Consider the following 26,522-nt stretch of genomic DNA (forward strand, 5'->3'; position numbering starts at 1 on the left):
GATTTGCTTCGTTTTTTTCGCCAATTCGAATTTTTGCAAAAATATTAATTTCGGTTTATTTGTAACCGAATAATATTAAGAGGATATTGTATCATTAGAAATGAATAAATTTCATCCATATTAGATTGATTCCACGAAATTTAGTTCTTTTTATCAATTCTTTGTTACCTACTAAACTGCAAGACGTGACTAAGTGTACAGAAAGCGTGATATCTGTAAGAAACTCTTTTTTATTTTTTCATCTTGTTTGTATTTGAACTATTTTTATGAAAAAATACTCTATATAAATATTGTTCAATCGGTCATCAAGCATCATTTACATTTAAATTAATTTATTGCAAATAGTTTTTCGGTTTTCCGTCTGAGGATTTTCCTGTAAAATAAGTAGACTCTTAGACGATGAAGATCTAAATTCTATGATCTTTAAAGCTTAAAAATTAGGTTAGATTTAAATTGAAAATATATAGGTAAATAATATGGTGGACGAAAGTACAAGAAAAACTTTAAGTAATATCCCACTATTGAAGACTAAAGCAGGACCTAGAGATAAAGAACTTTGGGTACAACGATTAAAAGAAGAATACCAATCTTTAATCAAGGTAAATCAATGTTTAAATACGTTAATTAGTACATTTAACTAACATATGGTTTTCAGTATGTCCAAAATAATAAAGGATCAGATAATGATTGGTTTAGGCTCGAGTCCAATAAAGAAGGCACTAAGTGGTTTGGTAAATGTTGGTACATTCACGACTTACTAAAATACGAGTTTGATGTGGAATTTGACGTGAGATAAATAATATCATTTTTAATTTATTGATCAACATTTATATTTTTTAGATTCCTATCACTTATCCCACAACTGCTCCCGAAATCGCTTTACCTGAACTCGATGGGAAAACGGCAAAAATGTACAGAGGAGGAAAAATTTGTTTGAGCGATCATTTCAAACCGCTATGGGCTAGAAACGTTCCTAAGTTTGGAATAGGGCATGCAATGGCTCTTGGGGTAAGGTTTTTATTATATTTTGTTAGTTTATTAACAGATTTTTTGTGTTTCAGCTTGGACCGTGGTTAGCAGTGGAAATTCCAGATTTAATAGCTAAAGGAGTGATATCTTATAAAGAAAAAACTGGGCAATCATAACACTAATTAATCGTTAATAACAATTATGTAAAATTTACTCCATTTTGCTTGGAATGGTATAGAAAAAAAGGTATTTCAATACTTATAAGTAAATTATTTGCAGCATTTCTACAGATGTATAAAATATTATACAATTCTTTTAATTTTGTAATTAATTAAATACAGGTTCCAAATTTTATACTTGAATACCATTTCTAATAATATTTAATGAAAATATATGAGATATAAGTTTTTCTATTATATATGTTTATAAAAATATATTTTTTGCCAATAAACCTTTTTATTTTATACTAATACAAATAGAACTGCTACATTTATCCTAATTGTTAAATATACGAGGTGTCTACTAAAAATACCTTAAATTGATTTTTATATCCGATTACTTACTCTGCATCTATTTCAAGTAGTATTCTTCATATTCACAAGTGTTGAGGCTGGAGGTGATTGTTTTAGCTGCTACTATAACTGTTTTAGTAAGATTTTCTTTGAAGTCTTTTGCTAAAAATGGGATCTTGAATATAAAGTCACAAAAAGTGCCAAAGAATCTCATACAATGTCAAAATCTTAAAGACTGCTTAAAAGTAGTACAAGACATAAAAATGTGTTTGAAACGTTGTTGGATTTCAAAAAAAGATGGAAAACCACACAAAAACATTAGCTTAATAGGCATATTGGGTACTAGAACGTTTTCAAAACAATGTCTGAAGGAAGAGAGCTGAAAAATCAGTCGAAGGCTTCAATTTTCATCATGGTAATGTGTTGTACCACAATTCACATTTGATTCTCCAGTTTTTCATGCTAATACTCTGTCAATATAACCAATATAACTAGATTTCGCACTAAATAACTACGAGTCACGACAGGGCAGATGAAATCCGCTCCAAAGCCTTCCATATATCAATTGTAAGCCAAGAGCAGTGATATGGGGACAATTAATTCAACTTTTAAGTAATTAAATAAATGACCACTATTTTTTTACTACACCTCGTATATATTTTTTACCTACTATGGAATGGAGTAATCACTCTATTAGAGCAAATTGGAAGGTTTAAAGCTAATCATAACCTCTTTGACTACCAAGTGATATTTTCTAAAAAATTCGATATACGGCGCCAATGGTTCTTCTGGAAGCATCTAGAATATTCTAAACACATCTGGGACGTCATATTGATTACATAAAACCAACACCTAACTGTAATGTGATGTATTCGATAAGTGCCGATTCTGTCTTGCTCTTTCTGATTGTCGAGTGACCTTCTCTAGATTTTATATAAATATTTGACCTGGAGATGAGCATCTAGAACATTCGAAATTGATATGGAACGTCAAATCGATTACAAAAAAATACCAATTAACCAGAATATGTAGTGCGTTTCATAAAAGCTAGTCCGATCCTGCGTCCGAGCATTTTCTAGGTATTTCGTGATGAGTGGCGTCTAGAGCATTCGAGATATATTTAGAACATCATGTAACCAATAAATTGATAGCACAACGTTGTCAAAGTGGACAGTTTAGAATTTTGGGAATCAAGTATAGAAGCCGGATTTGTAATGGAAGAAAAACAAAAAATTTAACCTAAAATTATTGTATTTATTATATCAATTACCTGTAATATACAAATTTATAATATTTCATAATAAAATCAACTCCACACAAGCTCTACGCAACAACTCGAAATGTTGCATAAAATTCGTACTGCAATTTTTTCTAATCTACCGAAAAACATTTTTGATATGAATATTACGAACTCAACTTGTAAACTGGTTTATATTAGATACCGAGGCACTTCGGAAAATACAGAAAATGCATAATTATCAACAGTTTTCTGTATTTTCAAAACTCTCTTGCAATGTTGTTAATATTATTTAAACGCAACTATAATATAAATAACATTTTATATACATTTAAAAATATTGCAGTAAATAAAAAAAAAGAAGGCGAAACAATTTTTTTTTCAATACTATACACTACTATTTAGAAGTATCACATCCGAAGCCTGGAGAAAGCAAAAATTTTCAGTGCAACAGGGGAGTATACTTTTAATCGATCGATATAGAAAATAAATTGGCACACAGTCCCTAGGAAAAACCAAATTTCAATTTTTAGTGATGTTAATTTGGCAAAAAAAACATTTTTGATAATAAAAAAACCGTCGATTAGTCCCAAGTTGATAAAATAAAGTTGTTTATAGTTAAAACTCTTTACAAATGATACTTGATGACAGATTTTTGAGATGACAAACATTAAAAATGCTTCTGATAAATTTTATTATTTGGAAAAGTAAAAAAGTATCGATATGATTTACTACAAATTATATACCAACTAACATCTTCATTGAAATGGTAAAAGAGCCCTAATATTATTATTATAATATATTAATATTAATAGACAATACTAAGGGCATTAAGATTAATGGACACTTTCATTAATGGAAAGAACGATATCGGTTTAAAACAAGTAAAATTTTGCACAAACTTCCAAAAATGTTGGAAAATTTGTAATAAAGTGAAAGTTGGAAACTGAAAAAAAGCAGATTCCAATCAGATTAACTCAAGGAACAAGAGGAAATTTTAGACAATTTCTAATGAATAAATGAGAGTTGGACACTGAGAAGAACACAAAAAAGTCTATAGAAGATGGTATGTTGAGACAAACCTGGTATTAGAGGAACAGTTAAAATTTTCGAACAATTTCCAATAAATAAAATAAAACTCAAAGATCCTAAATGAAAAAAACCTTTAAAAATATGAAAATGACCAATTTTGGGCCAAAAAAGTCTATAGAAGATGAAAAATTGAGAAAAACATGGAATTAAAGGAACAGTCCAAATTTTTGGACAATTTCCCAAGAATAAAATCAAATTTAAAGACATCGCTGGTAACGGACCTTTGGTAATATGGAAACGAAAGATTTTTGGATAAAACCAACAGAATATCCATCATCAGACACACCTATAGATGAAAGAACAAAAGAAAATAAAAGTAAGACTTTCACACTATTAAAATAGACTTGAATATGTTGGAAATACAAAAATTTTATTATATGTATGAATTGGACATTGAGACAACCGAAAAATCAAATATTCAATTAATTCGCAATAAATGCCAAAACTAAGCGTCGGACAGTGAGTCGGTACACCAACTACACACAAAAACAGAACCATATTGTATTGGTAGTAAGAAGAAAACTTTAGAGATGGATGTGAAAAATAAAATATCAGTACTGCCAATCGTTTAAATATACACTCCCCAAAAACAGACAACTATGAATTGATCAATTAGTCACAAGAAAAAAAAAAGAAAGAAACTAACAGTTAATAAACCGTAAATATTATAACACCCAAGTTCCTACCATCACTAGCTCCGTATTTACAATTTAATACCGCTAATGCCATTTATATTTATCACAAATATAACATTCGTTTTGTTTTTTTTTTCAATATTTGTAGAAATTACACGAGTTTTAGTTTAATAAAGGTTAATAGCTGCTATTAATACTTTACTAACAAAAAAAATGGTTACTTGTAAGTAAAAAACTTGGCATAATCGAACAGTTTATTAACCAATACTAAACATCCTTTTCCTGACAGTTGCGATGGAAAATAATAATAAAAAAAATTATATTAATAATAAATTAACTTAACAAGCGCAACTATCACCGTTACTATTGGTTTTCTGCGTGTTGGTAAGTTTGATCTGATCCGGAAATTCGTTATATAAATCGACGGTGGAATTTTGTTGGGCGAGAGCGTTTTTGGCAATGGCCATGAATGCTTGTTCTACGTTTAAGCCTTCTTTGGCTGATGTTTCGAAAAAAGGGATGTTGTTTTTGGATTGGCACCATTGTTGCGCCCTTTTAGGCGAAATCGCCCTCGGTTCCAAATCGACTTTGTTTCCTAAGAGAACGAAAGGGAAATTTTCTGGTTCTCTAGGGGAAGCTTGGATGAGGAATTCATCCCTCCAACTATCCAAAGATTTGAATGTATTAGGGGCTGTTACGTCAAAAACTGAAATTTAAAAAAAATATTTTTTAGTTTCAATAGAATTTTGGCCAACTATTTATATTTTTTCTTTAATATTTTTTGATTATATTATTATTTATCTCAAGTTTTCGTAACCTTTGGCTTCTAGAGATACCGTAGTCAACCCATAACTTCCTTATAATGATTATAATTTTAATAATAGCAATAACGAGTCATTTTACACATTCATAAAGAGAAACAGCACCTAAAATCATTTTAAGAACTTAATTATTCATCTTAAATTAAAATTAAGACCTTGTAACTTAACAAAGATTAATTCTTTGATGGTAACAAGGATTTTTGTGTACCTAAACGTAAAAATATTTATAAGAACCTATGATTCAACATTAAAATGCTGTATTACAAAATTAAAATGGCATCTGAATCATTTTACAGGATTCTTAGCGTTACAAACTCTCAAAATTATTTAATTTAATAGCATCTAAGCCCGTCTTCGGTATCATATTCATCAATATGCTTATGCAATATTCTTTCGTTTTTCCAATTTTTTTTGTTTTAGCTCATGTTCTTGTCTTCTTTTTTCTTTCTCCCCTTTTTGCCTTTTAAATTTGGATTCCTGAATCCTTTTTTGTTCTTCCAAATATATTCTATAGGATTTGAGTGCAGTACAGACTAAATTCATTATATCTGTGGTAATAGGTGTGTTGCAAACTTTATTATATTTATTTTGTAACGCTTCACGAATCCATTATATTTTCATACATGTTGGCTTTTTCTTTGGTTAAAATATTCCTTTTTTTATATAAAGTAATTTCTCCATCAATATCTCTATAGATCAAGTTGGAATATTCTTCGCTCATTTTTTAATGACATTTTATCAAAAGTTTATAAATAGCATGGCTTCAGAAATTTTAGCAAAACTTTTAATGCAGTTTTTTCATTTCTAGTAATCATAATCAGATACATAATGTTTCTTTTTCTGGAATTGAATTAGCTTCTTTAATCAAAGTAATGACAGATTTAATGAAAATATTGATTCTAAGCAGCTTTAACGTGAAAATAATCACTCGAGATCGATTTTAGTAGCAAATAGTGGCTTTTTAATCCTTATTTCATCATATTTAGAACCTTTTAGCATCTAAAGTAACAAAATGAGAAAAGTTTGGTTATGTAAAAGTTTTAGAACAATATTTTTATGTATTCCTAATCTCCAGGAGAATATTAATAATTTTGTAGAATAAACTGATTTATGAAGAGTTAGTTATGTAGAATCAACTACTAAGGACTATTTCTCTCTTCATTTTTGCTTTATAACAAAAATATTCGAAAAAACTAGATATTGGTTTCTTATCATTTATAATTAATGATGTTGAATGTCTTTCAACGAATGTTTATCACTTTCTTCCTATTCAGAACATGTTAAAACGTATAAAAACAGTTTTTCTGATCTATTTTTATTAAACTTAATTGTAGTATTTAGTAAAAATAAGTACAAAATACACACATAATAGACAAATGACAGTTTGGAACGTTTCGGCGGGAATTTTCAAAACTATTTTATTTTTTAAACGAAATTGGTTAATTTTTTTATTAATTCATTATCCCTATTTTTAGTTTATATTATTTAAATAATACATTGGAAAAAAGTATTTGCCAACTAATTTTTGAATCTTTTAGTTGTAACGTGACAATAAAATATTTAAAAGCTCGAAATATATATTAAAAAAAAGTACATTATGGTTTTTATTGCCACAATCCCACAACTAAAACGTTCTTATTTAAATGAATGTTAGAAAATACGTAAAACCAGAGGAATAGAAGACAATTTGATAAACTGAGATTTACATAAGCAGACAAAAAGTTATGTCAGGATTAGTCAAGAGGCACCAAATATGATTGAAACAACAAAAGGAGTAGAGCAAATGTAGATCATGAGCAGGTTAAAAGTTTTAAATACCTTAGTTTGACATTAACACAAGATGGAAGACTGTAATGAGATAAAGGAGAGAACTGAAACAACTGGAAGAATAATAAACACAGTTTCTAGCCAAAAAGGAAATACAAAAAGAAATATAGAAAATAAGTAGCCATACTCATCTATGCATTTGGATCAGAAACAGAAAAGGGCAATACAGTGTACAGAAATGAAATTTTGAAAAAAAAATTAGGGAATAAAACAAGATACGATAAAATTATAAGAGAAAATTTCACTTTAAAATCAATTCTAAACAAAATTGGGTAAAGCAACTGAAATGGTTTGGTTACGTCACGATAATTGAAGAAGAACACTTTATACTGAAGATATAAGAGAACAAACTCACTAAAACAAGAAACAAAGACCGAGGAAATAGATACAAGAAATAAGGATGTCAGGATACAAAACAAAAGACACAGGATAGGTAAGAATGAATACAGTTGTGGAAAAAGAAAAGGTGAGTCATTTCTTAATCAACACCAACAAGCCTTAACATGTAATAAGATGGCAAGAATCGTTACAAAATAATAAATTATTATAGAAAATACTAAGTTTTATTTCAGAATAGAAAAGTTATTTTTTTGTCAAAATGAATAAGAAAAAAATATCAACTAAAAGCATTGTAACTATAGGAACTTTTTTGTTTTTATGATTATAAAATTGTTTTAATTTAATGTTCCTTTGTGTATATTACGAAATGTAATCATAGAAATCCTTTGCGCTATTTATATCCATATATTGAATGAATCATGCATTGATAAGTCAACAAATCTCATGATTAATTTACATGTTCTCATCATTATTTTCTATCTGCTCCACTGTTGAGAAATAAAAATTAAAACATCAATGAAAAATGGTCAGTAAATTACACAAGATTTAAATAATTTACAATAACATAGAACCACTGTTATTTTTTAATTGACATAATGATATAATGTTGGTTTTTATTAACAATTACAACCATTTAATATACATTTCCTTATCTTAGTTCAAAGACAACTAAAAGAAATTGAAAAAACAAAAAATTAAAATATAATTATTTATTCATTTTTATTAAAATTCGAGAAGAAATGGGATATTTGGAAAGATTATCAACTTACCTAAGACACAACAATCGGCTCCCCTGTAAAAAGCTACACCTAACGATTGAAACCTCTCTTGACCTGCTGTATCCCATATCTGCATCGTAACAGTTCTATCATCTACAGTAAGTTCTTTTGTTAGGAAATCTGCACCAATAGTCGCCTTATATTGATTCGAAAATTTTCTGTTTACATATTGATTCATTAGAGATGTTTTACCCACACTGGAGTCTCCCAGGATGATGACTTTTAGTAAAGTCTTCTTTCGACTAGCCATGGTTACCTAAGATAAAATATCTGATAGACAAATAGGGTTATTGTATCAGTTGCAAACTAAGAAGCACGATAGGAAGTTCAAATTAATGGACGAAATGGAAAACTGAACTGAAAAAAAACTTAGTGGAAGTTTTTTAGTCAATAGGCGACTGAATCTGAAACATGTCTGATTGCTATAAATGACTTTTAACATGAAGTAATACAACACAATGTAAAATATTCTTATTCAAAAACCATGTAATGATCATCAGTTTAGTACCATTTTATTCCAAGCAAGTTGGAATTTTAGTACATTTTGGTTTTTAACAACCAATTAAAGTCAGGTATACCAGCAGATTGATCTTATTACTTTTGTGAAACGAATTTTTTCTTTTTCTATGGTAATTATAACACTGTTTTTGATATACTTTAATTTTTAAAATCACAGAAAAAGGTTAGTTTTGTTTAAAAAAGAACTACATACCATTTTTCACACCAAGTCATGTTGCCTTAACACCAGGCACCTACAATCCTTTGAGACAAGGATGCGCCAACTCGAGACAGGGATATTTCAGGTAAACGAAAAGGTAACAATACATCTAGTGACATATTCATTAAGAGTATTACGTACCTAATCTAAAAATTCAAACCTAGAATTTCTAAATCCTTCAGGTTAGGTTAGGTGAGCTAACCTAAATTCACAATTTTATAAATAATACAGAACTTACATAATTACATTTCGATCTGAAATAAATTTCAATTGTTTAAAAAACTCTAGAACATTTTATGTGGATGGTACGTCCCGAGTTGGCACATTGTAACAGAAGTCAAAATTTTATGGCGGGTAATAAAATCACGAATTGGCGCACGCCACTGGTATCATCTGGTATATAATCCACATACACAAAGAAAAAATGATTATGTAATAAAAAGATGAACAATTCCAAAAATTCAGACTTGTAAATTTCGAAATGGGTAATATCAAGGAACTATTGGTTGAAAATCGTGAAAAAATATGCATCCACCAGGAGCTTTGGCGATAGAAAACGTTTAGAACGGCCTCGAAAAACCACAACTGCTGAAGATAAACAGGTTAATGAATGTAGCGATTTACCTTTGAGTACTTCTACAAGTGAAAAGGATATTAAGAGAAATTGGCCTTTTTGGAAGGGTTGCAGCGAGGAAACCTCTTTTATGAAGTAATAAGTCAAAGTTTGAGATTTTTGAATCTAAGAATGTTTGTGCGCGGGTCGTATTAAACAGTAGTGAGAGTAAAATATTTAACCAGTAGTGTACATTAAAAAGAAAATAATATTTTGATGAACTTTCTCAAAACACTGCAAACTTCAGCCATTAATAAGTCATATCTAGGGTGTTTTGAGTTTATCTTTAATATAATATACTATTACTGAACAACAAATGTAATTAAATAGGGAAATTCCCACAGAAATTCTGCAGATACAACAAGGTCATCAGTTCGTTATTCAAAATAAAAAATATCCGTTTTCAATAATAAGATGAAATCTGTTGTATAAACTTAATTATGTCGGTCTAAATTTCATAATTTTGAAAAAAGAATAGGTTTTATTATGATAATAGTAATAAAAGTAATGTAGGGATAGGATGTCTAGAGATTTACAATCTAATAATGAAAATTTCCTCTTAATTTAATTAATAGAAAGTCAGATTGAAAATTCTTCATAAACCCATAATCTCTTCATCAACTAACAAAGCATCAAGACCAAATAAATATTCCAATAAATTTATTAACACAAAGTAGTACACAACATACAGACTCCATATTAATGAATTACATGTAAGATTGTTTTCAAAATCGTTTATTTGAGTCGTTAGATACACGCTATGCTTGCAACAAAAGAATAAATGATAAAAATGATATATGATGACTAGTAGAGTGTTAACATTTACATGGTGACACAATAGTTTTCATGGGATTTCACTAATAAGATTGTGACATCACTAAAAAACAATTCTTTTGTGTACATATCTTTAAAAAATTCAATAAAAAAATGAATTTGGTAAAATTAATTCGATAATGGGGGCGTACAAGTTTTATAAAACAGATAAAAACACCCGTATGTATCAAACAATGACGAAAGAAAAAGCACCTATTTATCAGCTGATATACTATATGAACAATTTTAAATGATTGTCATGTTTAAAAAAATAATTTTTTACTATAAAATGATAAATGACTTACTCTAAATGGATATTATGGGTTTAAAAAGATACACTCGTTGATTTATCACAAAAATTTAACTGCGTACAACCTTTGACAATCAGAAAATGGCGTTTCTTTTTTCGTGTTTATTTGTTATGAGAGCTATTGGAACAATTCTACCAACTCAAAGTCTAGAAATCCCCTATATATCGAATTTTGTTGATAATTAATTTAACTTTGTAGTTTTTAAAGTTATATTAACTAATTTTCAATATATTTGAGTCAATTGTAACACAATCATTGATAAGAGTTATTTATTTAACATTGAGGGTAGTTGAACAATATCACCAAAGTTATAAACACGACAATGGTATATATAGAAACCACTTGACCTTTAGCATACTTACCTTATTATATTCTGTTGAATGTTTTTTTTTTGGCAATTTGCGATCTATTTATTACTCTTTTTTCATTTCACTATATCTCTTTTATCGTTTTTGTAGTATTTCTTCACGGATCATAAATAGAACTGATTTTCAACTAAGTTCGTAACCAATTACTATTCACTACTGTTGCATGGTTTTTACATTTAGGTATTAAATCTTCCACACTAAACAAAGAACTTTAAACGATCTCAAAGTTCATCCGTGACCACTCTCAAAACTGGTTTCGAATCCGACCCGCGAACAAAACATTTCAAATTAGTTAGTATTCGGATCCGGTTCTGAATTTGCTACGTTCGCGGGGTGGATTTGAAACCAGTCCCAGAGAGCATACGAACGGTCTCCAAAATGACTCGGAATCAGACCTGCGAACAAAGCAAATTAAGAATCGATTTCGAATCATTAGATAACCAGATTCAGATTTTTAGCCTAATAAAACCCCTAAAATTGTTATAACTGATTCTTTATTAATAAAATCAACGGAATTTATGTTATTCGCAAATACTGAACAGTTACTATAAATTCAGAACGACAATTTGGAGAGTATGTTTACGAACGTTACTCTCGGAATCAAACTCGCGAACGAAACTATTATCTAACCTCACTTTAACTGGTAAGTCAAATAAAACAAAAAGTCAGTACTCATTATTTTACTCAAGCATTTTGTTACTAATATTTAACGAACAAAAAGCAACTATGTGTTTTTATTTATTTTTTTGCAGCAGTGCCATTGATGAAAACCGCTTTTTTCCAAAAAAAAAAACAATATCTTGCAGTAAAATTATCTGAATTATATTTTTATAGTATTTTTAGTCAATGTATATTGTGTCATTACAAAAAAACAAACAGGTAATAATAAAGTGGACTAATAATTAATATATATTAGTCAAAAAATAAATTGAGAAAACTTTAATTACGATCAAAGTCTGATAATTATTTTTTCAGTATTTAGAAAAATATATGACAAAAAATAACCACAATTATTCAAAGATTTGAACAATTGACAAAGTGTATATACAGGGTTATCGTAAAAAAATGATTGTGGATGATAAAATGAAGGAAATACGTGGAATCTATCTGCAGGATAATTATTGTCATAAAATCGTATGATTTGACAACCCTGTATTTTGAAAAAGTGCGGTTTCCTCGTTATATAATTCTTTCTGCTTCTTCCGTTTCTCGCATGAAATTAATTTTATATAAATACATTTAGATTTTACGAAAAAATGCCTAGATACTATATTATTTTCAACACAGCCAATGTACTGTAAAATAATGTCAGTAGGATCGCCAGTGTCAAAAAATTCCCGTTTAATTTAGCATGGCACAGATATTTTCTGAATGGAAGCACATCGTCGTCCATGAGCAACTTATATAAAAAAATACATAACCTCATGCTGCACGTACTATTTTATGAACACCATATTTACGTCTCAATATATATACATACAGAAGTTTACAATTCACACTTTCTTTACCAATTATCTTTATTTACACACCCTGCTTACTGCCCCTACAAAAATAAATACCACTACAAAATCTGGTCCTTCAAGCCAGATATTAACCAATGACTTATGGAAGGCTCGAAGGACCAGATAGTGTAATTGTGAGTGTTGGTGTAACTGTAGACTAATACATAAAAGGAACCAATGAAGATTGGTAGAGCAAAATATAACAAGATAAATGAAGGAAATAGAAGATTAAGCCCTAGGCTAAGTAAATCATGAGAAATCTACCAAATGTAGATTGTTCTGCCCCCGCAAAAGGTTAGGAAGTCTTTAAAATACATAAGAATCTCTGTATAATGATGGAAATGTCAAAAACAAAAATTACAAACAAGAAGAGGACAAAAAGGAACCGGTCTATAGATCTAAACGGAGGATTAGCCTACAACTATCAAAAATAAATGTAGAAAACAGTATAACATGTGATAATTGTAAATATCTATAAAAAATATGAGTTTTTAATGAAAAAACGCAGATACACGATTTTATCGGTGTGTAAACTTATTTGAAAAAATTGTGATTTTTATAACTATTACCAGTACATACACTTGGAAAACATTAATTTTTAATAGACCTCTGTTGTATATTAGAATAAATCTGATTTAGATAATATATCCTTTGATATTTATTATTATTATCAAAATATACACAATAATCTTTATAATAAATAATACTTGTCATCAAAAATAAAGTTCTGTAAATTATTTCCACAGCCCAACATATTTCTAGTATATATTTATACTAAGTTAGCCCCAAAACCAAAATTTTATTCAACACGTAGACCGTCAAATACAAAATTTTTGTTGTCAACTAAATTAAAAAAAAAAAAAAAATAGGATTTAGTGTTTTCTGTTGTCAACTATTTATTTAAATTAGAATTTTTAATTATATAATTCCATTTCATAAAAATCCTACAAATCGTCTTGAGAGTCAACGTGTTAGCTTTATAATCGAGGTAACAACCTGCTGAGATCAATTTTTTTAACAACAAACTAAAAAAATTGATTTTTGTGTTATTTAAGAATATGAATCCAGTACATGTTGTTGTTTGGTATTATATTGATTGTTTTTATATCCCCACATCGAATTATTTCAAAAATCCTTAATTTGTAGACAATTTATAAGATTTATTACAAATTGTACAAACAATAACCAATTTTTTGACTCTATACACTGTGGAGAAAACCTATCGAGTCAACATTTTCCAATTTTTAATAGAGATTCAGCTGAGCACACTGTTTACACTACCACTACACTACAATTACGCTGTCTGACGCGAGTTTCTCTAATCAAGTTATCATCCTCAGAGACTGAAGATAAACTAAAATTTATTAACTTGACTTATACTAAATTTTTCCACCAAAATTAATTCCAGCGAAAACCTTATTGGCAAGAATCCTCCTTAACTACTAATGGGCCCTATGTCCCTATTTAAGCTGTTTTTACATCTAGTAATTTCAATTCCTTACAGCCCAATCTATATTTTAATAGTTAAGGAAGCTTTCCACCAAGAAAGTTATCCCTCTGGAATTGTTTTAGGTGGAAAAATTTAGTTTAAATCAGTTAAGTTAATAAATTTTAGTTTAAATTCAGTCAGATCATTAAAAATCGAGACTAAAAGTTACCTAAGAGCATAATAAATTGGACTCTTGGATATGAATTTGCAGAATGTTTTACTAGAAAAAAATATATTGGACTGGAAGTTCCGGATAATTCATGATGAAGGTCTAAAATACACATAAGGCAATCCCTACGAGCTACTTTTATTGTTTAAATAAATAATGTATATATATACGTTTAGTTTTAAGTAGATTTATAGACCATTAATTTACTTTATCATACCATTAATTATAATTTTTTATCAATTGAAACGTGAGCTTTGATTTGTAGTATCACCAGCTAGAGAATAGAATTTTTTTTTATTTTCACACCTTTACAGAAACATTTAGCTGTTTTAAACTTAGTTTGGAGAACTTATTAGTAAAACAATGGTCTACAGATTCCTTTTCACAGATTTAACTATTTTTTTTTATATCAGTTTGATGATCACAACACATGGGATACTTATTACTAAAATCCAATTAATATACAGTATTACTTTTTCTTACTAGCTGGATTAGATCCAGTAGCTGCTTTACTGCTGGTACCTTGTTCCTGTGGATCGTCGTCATCATCTTCGTCTTCTTCTAAAAGTTTTTTCGCCAATTGTAACGCGTGAAATTCGTTATAATGTTTTTTCCTTTTTAATTCGAATTCCTTCTTTTTCTTTTTTTGTTCTTCCGTCAATTCCTCTTCCGAATCGTCGTCGGATTCGTCAGGTTGTAATACCTTAGGAGTTTGTTGTCTTGCTATTCTTATCCTTAAAATATGATACGAAATATATAACTAAAATAATAAAATTTTTACGTACCTTTCTGCTAATTCACTCGCATCTAGTTCTTCAATAGTATCTTCTTCCATATAATTATACGGCGTTTTAGGTTCTTGTATTTTCATATGACCATAATCTTTATCGGCAGGATGAAGAGTCGCTATTATATTCATTTCATCCCATTTCGTTTCTTTCTGTTTTCTGAAATAAACATCTTTGAAATAGGTTACAAAATCGCGATAGGTAATACTAACTTTGCATTTTGTTGTTGTTCTTGTTTGTCAAAACTACTAGAATTTTTTAAAATACTTTTCTTGGGCCGTCTTTTCAGGTTTTCTGCCATCGCACAAAAAAAATTAAAAGGGTGTCAGGGCACAGTGTCATCCATCAAATTTAAATGAAAAACGTCAAATGCGGTTGTCAATGTCATTTGTCACATTAAGCCGGTATGTATGTATACTACACGCAAAACGTAACCCACATACTGAAAATTATTACTTCATACGACGTATATAATTACAGTAATTGCTTTTAATTAAAATGTAACCAAAAAACTTATTTCTCAAATTATATTAGCTGATATGTACATTATGGAATAAAATGATTGTTATTTTCCATATTAATATAGAAAATAAAACATTTAATTGGGAAATATGGGAGTAAACAATGATTACATGTACTTCCAAAACATACAATAATAAATTCTGTTATACGCATACCATTATAAATACCGCCGTGTTATAGGCGCTATTGTATAGTTTCTTCTGCTGTATTTAAAAAAATAAAATGGGAGTGGTTGCGAAGATGGGAGTGAAGATTTTTACCACCAATATGAGCGACAGCTTTTTGCATACCATTCATTGTATTAAAGAATCAAACCTTACGGTTTGTAGTATAACGTGTAAACGGTGCTTTATATTAAAGAATGGAATATAAATAATTGTGCATGACTTTGAATGAATTAAAAAGTAATGTGTCATTTACATGAAATATTTCAGCGTTTATCAGTTGTAGTCGTTTAAAACCTTCAGTTGTTGTAGAACTCTTATTAAAATATAAAAAATCCTTCGTGTGAAGTAACCTTTTATAAGTTGTGAAATGTCATAATTTTAATAAATTAAATTCAAAATTAAAACAAATAAATAAAATGAAATGTGTTATAGTTCTCTAGCAAAAACCGTTTCATCAATACCGCGTATCGGACAAACACGGAGAGAGGAATTTACAAAAAGAATAGTATGCACGATTTGTAGTCCGCATGCGCGCATTTATTAATAGTTCATTTCAGTATCAAATTTCTGTAGAAGAAAATTTTCAGTCTCATCTTTAGTGAGGAGGGGTGTAGTTGTTGTTGGTGAAAGTGTTATTTTGTGGAAAACAAGAATACACAACACAGGGTGAGTGAAATTTATAATTAATTCTTGGAATATCATAATTTTGCAAGCTATCCTTGTATTGGTAGACGAGATTCTAAAGAACCTTGAAGTCTCGTCGGTTTCGGTTCAATGTTCTTTTGTTTCTTAAGTCAAGGGTGGAATGGTCGGTATTGTGGGTTATAAACCAAATCATTACACAGGTGTCATCAAAAAATTAACTGTTTATAAATAGAAAAGGGGTAGTAATAGATATGATTTTTGTATTGTACAAATTTTGATTCGGTAATAGGAACCGGTTTTATCATTTTAATTTAAATTTTGGTAAAAAATCTAATTACTTTTATTGATAAATATTTGTTATAGTATTTGAAACTCGGCAAATTGAATAATTGTTATTTAATTAGTCAATATTGTTTGTTTATAATAGAATTTAAATGTTTGTTTATATGTCAAATATCTTTTGTCGTAAATAATTTATTTACAAACGTATGCAAAAGATAAAAATTTGTTTACTATATACTACAAAGTAATAAAAATATTATCTATGCTTTTATATAGTTATACCTACATACTTAAAACTATACAAAGAATTAAAATATACATGGTAACCCGTGAAAAAATAAATTATTATGTTATCTATAAATTATTTCTTATTTATAAAACTAAAATGCGTATATTATTGCCCGAAGAGAAAAAATATGCATAATTTGAGGTTATGTTTATACAGCGTTTATAAATTTAGTTAAAAATGTTTTTTTTGATGAAGAATTTCCATATTTTTCTAGAAAACGTGACAAACTTTATATGAAATATTTATACATATACAGTTTGTCCCAAATTCGAATAGATAACATTGCTATATCACCTACACTGATTCTTTATGCTTTATTAAAACATTTGGACCAATTCCAAATATTTCCAAAATAACTACGTGTATTTATATAAAGGTAATATATAAAAGACGGCGTTTGATATTTCCTAGTAGTGTTATTTTCGTTTAAACGGTTGGTTGGATACTGATACTTCGAATCGAAAAGAAAAATATTTATTTAACAATTTCCGAAGACGAGCAATGAAATTTTCAATTTCTGTCTACCCTTCTCAGATTGTTTACATTATACTAGATGGATATGTGTAAACAGGTTTATAGAATGTGTTAACTTTGAATAGATGTCCAAAAAAACATCAGTCATTAAGTGATTTTTTACATAAATTTGTTTTTTATCGTTTTTGACTCAAAAAAAAATGTAGTAGGATTTCTTTTCAGTTGTGTATAAGATCGGTAAAAGTAAACCACAACAAGGAATCTGCCGTCCCATTGTTAAATGTTAAATAATTAAAGACCTCCCCGTATATTAGTTTTGTGGTCGGTAATTTTTTATAGTTGTATATCATAGATATGGCAGAAATATGTACATATCTACAAAAACTTTTCCTGTTGGAATATTAAAACGAAAAAAAAATGGATAAGGTGGCCCACAATCTTTCATATTTATAAGTTTAAATTTCGCGCCATAGACAAAACTGCAACTTCATGTCGAAGCAAGGAAACGTCATCCATTTTCATTTATAACCTCATAGTCACAAACTTTTTAGTATTTTCAAGGAAAAACAAACAGTTTTCGTAGATTTTTGTTGGGGCTTTGTGTTTGGGAGTATTCGAAGCGTACTTCTTGCTTGATAAGCTCGAAACAGCTTATTTCTACATCAAATTATCGATGAAATCTTGAAATTATTGCTAAATATTCTTCTTATTTTATAAACGGTACTAAAAAACAGACAATTCTTTCTAAAAACGGTTGAACTACTTAATTCATCGTATATTATCTAATATTTATTACGGAGTGTTGAAAGTCGTATATAACTGCCCATTTTGCTTCACCAATTTGTTTTCACTCATACTATCGAATGTTCAAATGTACATCACTTCGATTTGATTCTTTTACACTCGTAAACCTTTTGGAACTTTCCGGGTCATTCGGGAAATTTCTAGAACATTCTAAATCGATTATAATAGCTTTAGTACTTTCTAGACCATTCCAGAAATCTTTTCAAAGTCTTGCGGGAAAAAAGGACAGAAATTTATGCTTTGTTTCTTTTAGATCAATAATAACACTCGAAAACACTTTGGGACTTTCCAAATCAATTCAAAAATTTCTAAAACTTTCTAGAACATTTTAAATCGCTCATAAGAAATCTCTAGAACTTACTAGAACATTCTAAATCGATTACAATAGTTTAAGTACTAACTAGACCTTTCCAGAAATCTTTTCAAAGTTCTATTGCGTTAGAAAAGGACAGAAATATGTTTTTTCATATTTTCGCCACCCACAACCACCCATTTCCACCCACCGCGATTAAACTCCCGTACCTTAACCTGGAAACCAAGGGGTATTTACCACCCCAACGGGAAGTTGATTGACTTGGTGGTGATAGAGAAAACAGTGTCTTTAAGAAACTGCGAGTTTATTCGTACTTATTTCAATCCGGATTTAGATCATTTGGATTATTTTCGGTAACCAAATGTGTAATAAGGGTTTAATGGTAGAGAAACTTCCAATCATGACTGCTTTGGTTGGCTATTTTGGTTTTTTATAGGGGTAGTTTGTTACTTTACGCAATTTTTGAAGAATAATATTATACAGCCGTTTTTTTTTTTATTATATTTACATAATAAAATCGATTTAATAATATTTTTTTTGAAAGTTAATTAATAACGCTCATTGTATGATGTTCATCAAGGCGAATAACCTCTTTTCCGTGTATTTTGTGATTAATTTATTTATGCTCTCTTCATCTTGATGGATATTATACAGCATATTTTAGTTAAAATTCTACGCTTAACAGTTTTTCAAATTTTACTTTCATTTGTTTGTAAAATTACATGATGATTTCACCACTTATAATATTTAAATTTTCAAGTTGTGATTGTGGGATTGTGGAGCAGAATAAAAATCACTATCGATACTTTCTCATATGAATAATAACTAAAAGTTAATACGAATTAAAATTAAACGAGCAAAGCTCAAGAAAAAACGCACATTACATGAAATGAACATAACAAAACAAAAATATTTATTCTATTCACTTCTATTATGGAGGGTCATATCTTCCCCTTTCAAAAACTAACGATAATGATCATGGTCGGATCCCATCGCCATTGGTACCAAATTTCTATCGATCTGATATCTTGATGAAACCTTTCACCTCTCTTATCGCTGACAACGCCCACATCCTCACGAAAAAATGATAAATAAGAAATAATTTCAATGACATTCGGGAGCCAAACTATTGTATAAGAATTTTGAAGTTTGTAAACTACCAATTAGTAGTTTGCATTCGTTTTTTTGTCCAAATATCTGTTCGCGACATTTACGAATGAGTCCCAGCTCTAAGCTCCTCCATCTTCACACCATGAGCATCACGGACAATCCGGAGTGCCGTTGGTGCATGGAGGAGGACGAAACTGCAGACAACGTTATCTGTGAGTGCCCTGCACTCATACCTGGGCAAACCACACAACAATACATCAAAGGGTTCAAGCCGAAGGGGTTGATCAGCTTTTCAAAGGACATCGGGCTTTGGTGACGTCAAGTAAGACCTATCTGAAGGCATTTGTGCTCAAAGGCTTCACGGCCACCCACACCTCATGTCTTAACGAATTTTACGTATTGTAAAATGAGAAAAATGCTGCACTTTTCCTAAAAGTTGCTTCTCTTCGGAACTGTAAATCAAAAAAGACTAAATGTTGCTTTGGCAAATCCAAATTATTAATGTTAAATACTTTTGAACAAATTTGGTTCGCCGGAACTTGAACCAGGGTTCCGCAGAGCTTTATGAAGAGCCTTCACGATTCCCATTATTTCCCGAAGCAATATGTTGCTAATTGTTTGGACAACACCTTTATTACAACATCAAAATACAGGAAAAAAGATTTTTATAGAAATTTATCTGTTTTATGAATTCACCAAAAATTCTACACAAATATAACGAAACTTGCTAGCTGCGACGCCATTTTTTTTCAACTACACAGAACCTTTCACTTCAAAACTCAAATGTAAACAAAATATAATTACAAAACAACCTTATCCCCTTCAAAATATTCTCCATTACAACTAATACATTTGTCTACTGTTCGAAATATTGTTTGAACTCATCTTTAGAGATGGCTGCAAGCTCTTGTCTCGTTCTTTTCTTGATGTCTTCAATGTTTTCAAATCGCCGTCCTTTCATGCCCCTTTTCATGCGTGAAAACAAGAAAAAGTCGCACGGAGCCAGGTCAGGCGAGTAAGGTGCGTGGGGCACCGGAAACATGTTATTTTTAACCAAAAACTGGCTAACAGTGATGGCTGAGTGCAGGTGCGTTGTCGTGGTGGAAGAACCAGTCACCTGTTTGATGAACCGAGCTCCGAGATATTCCACTGATATCAGACAGTTGATGAATTGTCTTTCGACGTTCTGTGCGCACAAGCTCTCGAATTCTTTCAACAGTTTCATCGATTCGGGCAGTTGATGGACGTCCAGAGCGAGGTTTGTCATCAATCGACATGTCGCCATTTTTAAATCGAGAAAACCACTCATACACTTGAGTTTTCCCCATAGCATCATCTTTGTAAGCACTTTTCAACATTAAAACAGTTTCAGCAGCGTTTTTACAGAGTCGAAAACAAACGTTGTTCACTTAAACTTGCCATCATAAAAAAACGAAGCAGCAGTGACACAGCACTAGCAAAAACGGTCACTAGTGACGAACAGAACGTGGCAGGTCAACGGCCCGCGCGGCACTGAACTGGCGACGAGTTGCGCTAGGCAGGCAATGGCGATACTATTCCGGTTACTTTTGGGTACCCTTCATATATATATACAGATTAAAAAGGATCTTCACCAGTCTTTAATATGTTCAGATGTGTAGATGGTTGCATCTCGATTTTGTAAGTCTGGGACTGCGCGTTTACGTAAATCGTCCACTTATGCAATGGATACAAAAAAGAAATGTATGAATCCCGGCGAATCTAATCAGGTTAATAATATCAAATTTCGAGCATTTCAAAAATGCACAAAGTTCACTTCTTCTCGGCCTTTCCGGAACTTTTTTAAACACGTCTTCACGGTCGGTTCCTTCTTTCCCATCTTTAGAAGAAACTTGATGTTGATGCGCTGTTGCTCAATCAACAAGCACTCCAACTTACACGCGGAGCGCTCTGACTCGAACTGAGCGTCGATGGTATTGTCTATAGCAGCAAAGCAACCTGTATAAAAATGAGTATTTTCCGGCGAAACCTTGTATTACAAAAACTATATGGTTGAACATTTCGCTTCAAATCTATCGACGCGAAAATAGTAATCTTCGATATATGTGAACGACACTGTATTATATCAAACGTTTTCTGTATAATTATAATTCTTATGCAGATGTTAAGATTTGTTTTATTTCAAGGCGGCCGACTCGAAAGTTTTAAGTCTTGATAAACAGACCGATCCGGTCCATGATCCTCGTTTTCGATTATTAAATTATCCACATCAATTGAGGAAAAATAAAATGAAATCGGTCACGGTATTGATTTTTATAAGTCCTAATAAAAAAACTTACACAATTAGATTTTTTTGTTTTTTTTTTCATTCAGAAAATAAAAACAATGCTACGTCATATAAGATACTATTTTCTATTCGACGTTTCGACCTTTTTCAATATCTAGATTTCAATAAGAAGATAAATAAAATCAAGACGATTTAGCAACTAAAACATATAAAAAGGTCTAAGAAGTAAAAAGAGTGTCGGATTGATTATAGGTCAATTCTTTAGTCACTATTGTCTTATACTAAAATCTGAAGATTATTTGACGTAAAAATACGAGGGTACTTCAAATATAAACCGGATTTTCGCTATAAAAATGTTTATTATTACGTTTCAGAGCTGAAATTTTGGTAATTTTATACTTTCGCGGTCCCCTCGTTTTTTGGCTCTAGGAAATCGAAAAATCGTCCGATTGCGATCAATTTTTTTTTAAAATCTTCGTTTCTACGGCGAATTTATGTAAAAAATATAGGAAATTGAAGATTTTATATGGTTCCATGGTACAAACAATTATATGCAACATTAATTATTTTTAATTGTAAAAACATGTTAAATCAACATTTTTGTATAATTTTCTTTTCTTATTGTTGGTTTTTTTTTGTGTAGATTATGAAAAAAAATATAACAACTTCATTTGATTATTTGTAAAAAAGTTATCAACAATTATACGTGGATAAGTGCATTTTCATAAACATTTTTCGTAAATCCGTGAAGATTTAAAAAAAATTATCGAAGTTGGACGATTTTTCGATTTTCTAGAGCGAAAGACCGCGAAAGTATAAAATTACCGAAATTTTTTTGGATAGTCTGAATGCGTATGAATTTCTGTTCAGCCATATCGGGCCCAATAGACAAAAATTTCTGTTTATATTCGAATCACCCTCGTAATATGATGAGTACGACCCTGTACTTAAAATTCACGACACTTTCTATTTCGCGTCGTCGATTCGGCGGAGGTTAGGGTTAAACTTGAAACTTTAGAGACAACCAAAAACTATTTTTAATTTAAATTGGAATTATTGTATGTTTTGGTTTAGGTGACTCACAACACAAAAAAAATTTAATCTCGAACACGTAATAGTTATTTTTTTTTAAATATCTCAATTAAAAACAAGTTGACATAGGAATTTAATCGGTTACTGAATAAATCGAAAGCAATTATTAATTGTTTAAGAAATTCCTTATCAGAATGTGCTTCTCGGAAATGAAAACAATAACTATAAAGAAAATGATAATTTTATTAAATTTATAGCAAATCGCACGTTCTGTATAGTTCATAGTAAGTGTGGGTGGCCGTGAAGCATAGAAGCCTTCAGATAGGCCCGTCGTGCGCTACTTGACGTCACCAAAGTCCGATGTCATTTGACTTGAACCCTTTGATGTCGTTAGGAAGATTGTGGGGTTTAAACCGCGCCTGCGTGATTGCAGGGCATCACAGATAACGTGGTCTGCAATTTCGTCCTCCTCCATGCACCAGCTGCACTCCGAATCATCCGTGATGCCCTTGGTGTGATGGAACAATTGATTGATAAGAGACTAACTGGGTCCGTCTGTATGGGCCTTCGCTTGTTTCATGCCAGGCGTCTCCATCCATCTCTTTCGAGCCCGCCTTGCGGGAAGGCTGATGAGATACGTGATGACAGAGCTTTTGGCCACACCAAGGATGTGTTCTGGACCCATTGGTGGGTTCGTTGATCCCAGCCTAGCGCTTCGTCGTTGCCTTGCACGTTCTGTAAGAACAATGTTTTTCTTGTGTTGTTGCGATGCAATATTTTGTTGTGAATCCACCAGCAGACTGAGTAGGTGGCAGATATCATGGGGCGACAAATTTTGTTGAAAAATATTGATTGAAATATTGATTTACTAAATATACAAAAACAAATATATTGTTCACACAGAGAAGACGAGTTTTGATGAGATTTGATCAGCGTTGTGAATTCGTCTATTTCAGAGTCAGTGCACAGAGAACCACCGTCAATTTGACCTGCATCTGATTTATGTTCGAGATGGAATATCGGTCATAATGACCCACTAGATTTCAAATAAAAATTACTCACCGCTGAATGTCGAGTGATACAATTGAAGCTGCCACAGAAGGCCAGGTACCGAAACCAACGCCCTGAGCAGTGATTAAAGTAAACCAAATCCGTCAGATGACCCGGTCAGAGGGTTAATAGCTAAAAGAGATAATTCTAAGTATTTACACCCAATATTAATATTCGGTGTGGTATTTCGAAGAAAAGGCGATAGAATTAAGGGAATCTAATGATTTTATAGAGGGTAAAACCCATCGTTCAGAGAACTCTTTGGTGTGCAGACGTTTGAGACCCTTTCTACGGAAAATAGACCACAAAAAAGAAAAATATTTGTTGAAACACCTTATGCAGATATTGGAATAGCTGCGGGTGATTACTTCAAAGTTAAGACGTTGCTTTTTATCATAGAAAAACTCATATCAGCTACGTAAGGATCATTTAAAGCTTGTGTCTTTGTTTCTGCGAATGCAATACACGAGAGTTGACCATAAAAAGAAGTTCCCAAGGAGCTAAAGATGCTAGGAACGTTGTTAGCCGTGATTTAGTGAGTAGCTGGGCTCCTTTTCTCTTGGTAAGAGTAGTTGGGCTCCTTTTCTCTTGGTAACCGTGATTTAGTGTGTAGTTGGGCTCCTTTTCTCTTGGTAGCCGTGATTTAGTGTGTAGCTGGGCTCCTTTTCTCTTGGTAATCGTGATTTAGTGTGTAGTTAGGCTCCTTTTCTCTTGGTAACCGTGATTTAGTGTGTAGTTGAGCTCCTTTTCTCTTGGTAGACGTGATTTAGTGAGTAGTTGGGCTCCTTTTCTCTTGGTAGCCGTGATTTAGTGTGTAGCTGGGCTCCTTTTCTCTTGGTAATCGTGATTTAGTGTGTAGTTAGGCTCCTTTTCTCTTGGTAACCGTGATTTAGTGTGTAGTTGAGCTCCTTTTCTCTTGGTAGCTGTGAAGGATGCAGCTTCTTTTAGATTTTGATGCCAAGTGAGAATTACGTTCTGTGTCTCAAAAACCTCTTACATCTCACGATTGGGTTCCCAGTGATTACCATCATTTTACTGAATTAAAGAATCATTTCGAATTGAAAGAAGAGGTCTACGACTCAGGAAATAAGACGATACATCGGAGGAAAAAAATGCATTGATATAAAAGTCGATTAAGTCGAAAAAATAAGTTTTTCAAACGATGCTAATAAACATGCATCTCATTATGGAAATTCGTTATTTCATGGACAAGCCTCGTATTATATAGCACGTTTTTTTCACGTTTTATAGATGGCGTTTACCGATAATCTTCGGTTTAAACTTTACCGGTCCGAGGGTAGTTCAAACTTCAGTTTAACGTGATCGGATAAACTGAACCTAACTTTTGAAATTGTTCACATTTTTACGATATTATGAATGTTTTTTTTTGATGAACTCGACGACGATGATGATGAAGAAATTAAGGCCGCTTGATATGATGCAAGACAACGTGCAATGTCATACAAGACACCATATTTCTTGATCAAAAGCATGCGCAGCTTATTTTTTTATGCAAGATTTCGCACTTGCAACATTAGTTGCAGTTTTCATGAAACTAGACACAAAATTTAAATGAAATTTGAGGTTAGGATTTTGATTAATACACTTTTCTGTCCATCACACTCCAAAAGCAAAGTAGTAGAAGTTTTAATTATTGCTAGTGATGCACTGATCACTTTTATCTTGTTTACTTTACCTAGTTTTATTATTTTCATTTAGTCTTTCTAATCTTTGAATAGTCCCATTTATTTTTTGTTGTGGTTTTATCTAAAACGTGACAATTTTCGTTATTTTCATCATTCAATTCCCCTTGAAAACTACTCTAAAATTTTTTTCCTTTTCCTTCCAAGTTACTAGATCAAACTATAGTTTTAACGTAGGTGATAAAATTGGCCCTTAGTAATATAAAAGCTAGAACACTGTTTTCAAAAGAGAATCGTAAAAACAGCGCAAGCTTTCCAACTATGGATAAATTAATATCAATAAACAATGTTTTCTATTTGTACAAACTTTGGTACAACCTCCGTAGTATTTGATACTATTTTATTTGTATGTTTACATTTCTTATAAACAAAAAAAACATGATTTTCGCACTGTTTTTTTTTGTTTAATATTCTCGACACGATTGTGCTTTGAATTCTGAAGATGAATTGAGGTGTGAAACGACCAGTTTTTAATATAAAGTGATGTTGAAGAATTTAATAACTGAGTCAGTGAATTGAGATTTACAGTTGTTGAACTTGACGAGAAATTGTTATATTTTATATCATTAAATTTAACTACGCAGTTTATCAGCGGCGTACTTAATGAGTAAATACTTAGTTTTCTTATATTGGAAAGTAGAGAACCCACAAAAAAAAAGCAGGAAACTTGTTCTAATTGTATCACATTGTTATCTAATATTGCCATCATTGTTGCCAATTGATATCATTTTATAGAGATGCATTTTATTTTTCTTTAATATTCAAAAAATTGATGTTGAGCAGCGAGGCTGTTTTTGGACCAGAATTGGCTTGAAAAATTTTTAAAAAATTTACAAAATCAATAGTATGGTAAAACAAAACAACTGGGTGTGGATGCTGCTGT

General features: G+C 30.9%; 4 protein-coding genes across 25 annotated transcripts in view; 2 read left to right on the forward strand and 2 right to left on the reverse strand.

Moving 5' to 3' along the window:
- Positions 1–159: 159 nt before the first annotated feature.
- LOC130902802 (ubiquitin-fold modifier-conjugating enzyme 1) lies at positions 160–1,420 on the forward strand. The gene is made up of 5 exons (XM_057815131.1): positions 160–215; positions 468–599; positions 656–787; positions 841–1,008; positions 1,062–1,420. Exons 2-5 carry the CDS (start codon positions 477–479, stop codon positions 1,143–1,145), a joined length of 507 nt encoding a protein of 168 aa, XP_057671114.1. The 5' UTR covers positions 160–215; positions 468–476; the 3' UTR covers positions 1,146–1,420.
- A 1,294-nt stretch (positions 1,421–2,714) lies between these two features.
- On the reverse strand, positions 2,715–11,342 carry LOC130902797 (ras-related protein Rab-7a). Of its 2 annotated transcripts, none has more exons than XM_057815126.1 (3): positions 11,029–11,342; positions 8,203–8,467; positions 2,715–5,151 (listed from the first exon to the last, which is right to left on the reverse strand). In XM_057815126.1, the coding sequence occupies exons 2-3, from the start codon at positions 8,459–8,461 to the stop codon at positions 4,784–4,786; spliced, it is 627 nt and encodes a 208-aa protein (XP_057671109.1). In that variant the 5' UTR covers positions 8,462–8,467; positions 11,029–11,342; the 3' UTR covers positions 2,715–4,783. The 2 variants fall into 2 exon arrangements, with proteins under 2 accessions (XP_057671109.1, XP_057671108.1); XM_057815125.1 differs by lacking the exon at positions 11,029–11,342 and adding an exon at positions 10,661–11,006.
- Positions 11,343–11,699: 357 nt separating this feature from the next.
- On the reverse strand, positions 11,700–15,355 carry LOC130902801 (protein phosphatase inhibitor 2-like). Its single transcript, XM_057815130.1, has 3 exons — positions 15,195–15,355; positions 14,980–15,141; positions 11,700–14,928 (listed from the first exon to the last, which is right to left on the reverse strand). The coding sequence occupies exons 1-3, from the start codon at positions 15,281–15,283 to the stop codon at positions 14,664–14,666; spliced, it is 516 nt and encodes a 171-aa protein (XP_057671113.1). The 5' UTR covers positions 15,284–15,355; the 3' UTR covers positions 11,700–14,663.
- Positions 15,356–15,903: 548 nt separating this feature from the next.
- The window catches only part of LOC130902787 (enolase-phosphatase E1), an 89,872-nt gene continuing 79,253 nt past the window's right edge, over positions 15,904–26,522 (forward strand). For 9 of the 21 annotated variants that reach the window (XM_057815095.1, XM_057815097.1, XM_057815100.1 and 6 more), the window contains exon 1: positions 15,945–16,337. The gene's annotated coding sequence lies outside the window, so the exon portion shown is untranslated. Of the gene's footprint in view, positions 16,338–26,522 lie in introns of all 21 variants that reach the window. The other 12 variants (XM_057815090.1, XM_057815092.1, XM_057815093.1 and 9 more) reach the window with 5 other exon arrangements.

Source organism: Diorhabda carinulata, chromosome X (genome assembly GCF_026250575.1).
Source record: "Diorhabda carinulata isolate Delta chromosome X, icDioCari1.1, whole genome shotgun sequence".
NCBI classification, from domain to species: Eukaryota; Metazoa; Arthropoda; class Insecta; order Coleoptera; family Chrysomelidae; genus Diorhabda; species Diorhabda carinulata.

Bases quoted from the DNA above. Each gene is read 5' to 3' on its own strand.
- LOC130902801 (XM_057815130.1), bottom strand. From the start codon at position 15,283: ATGGCAGAAAACCTGAAAAGACGGCCCAAGAAAAGTATTTTAAAAAAT. The intron at 15,142-15,194 runs GTTAGTATTACC...TGTTTATTTCAG, and splicing joins GAACAACAACAAAATGCAAA to AAAACAGAAAGAAACGAAAT. The intron at 14,929-14,979 runs GTACGTAAAAAT...TCATATTTTAAG, and splicing joins GCGAGTGAATTAGCAGAAAG to GATAAGAATAGCAAGACAAC.
- LOC130902797 (XM_057815126.1), bottom strand. From the start codon at position 8,461: ATGGCTAGTCGAAAGAAGACTTTACTAAAAGTCATCATCCTGGGAGAC. The intron at 5,152-8,202 runs GTAAGTTGATAA...TTTAAATTTCAG, and splicing joins AGCCGATTGTTGTGTCTTAG to TTTTTGACGTAACAGCCCCT.
- LOC130902802 (XM_057815131.1), top strand. From the start codon at position 477: ATGGTGGACGAAAGTACAAGAAAAACTTTAAGTAATATCCCACTATTG. The intron at 600-655 runs GTAAATCAATGT...TATGGTTTTCAG, and splicing joins AATACCAATCTTTAATCAAG to TATGTCCAAAATAATAAAGG. The intron at 1,009-1,061 runs GTAAGGTTTTTA...TTTGTGTTTCAG, and splicing joins GGCATGCAATGGCTCTTGGG to CTTGGACCGTGGTTAGCAGT.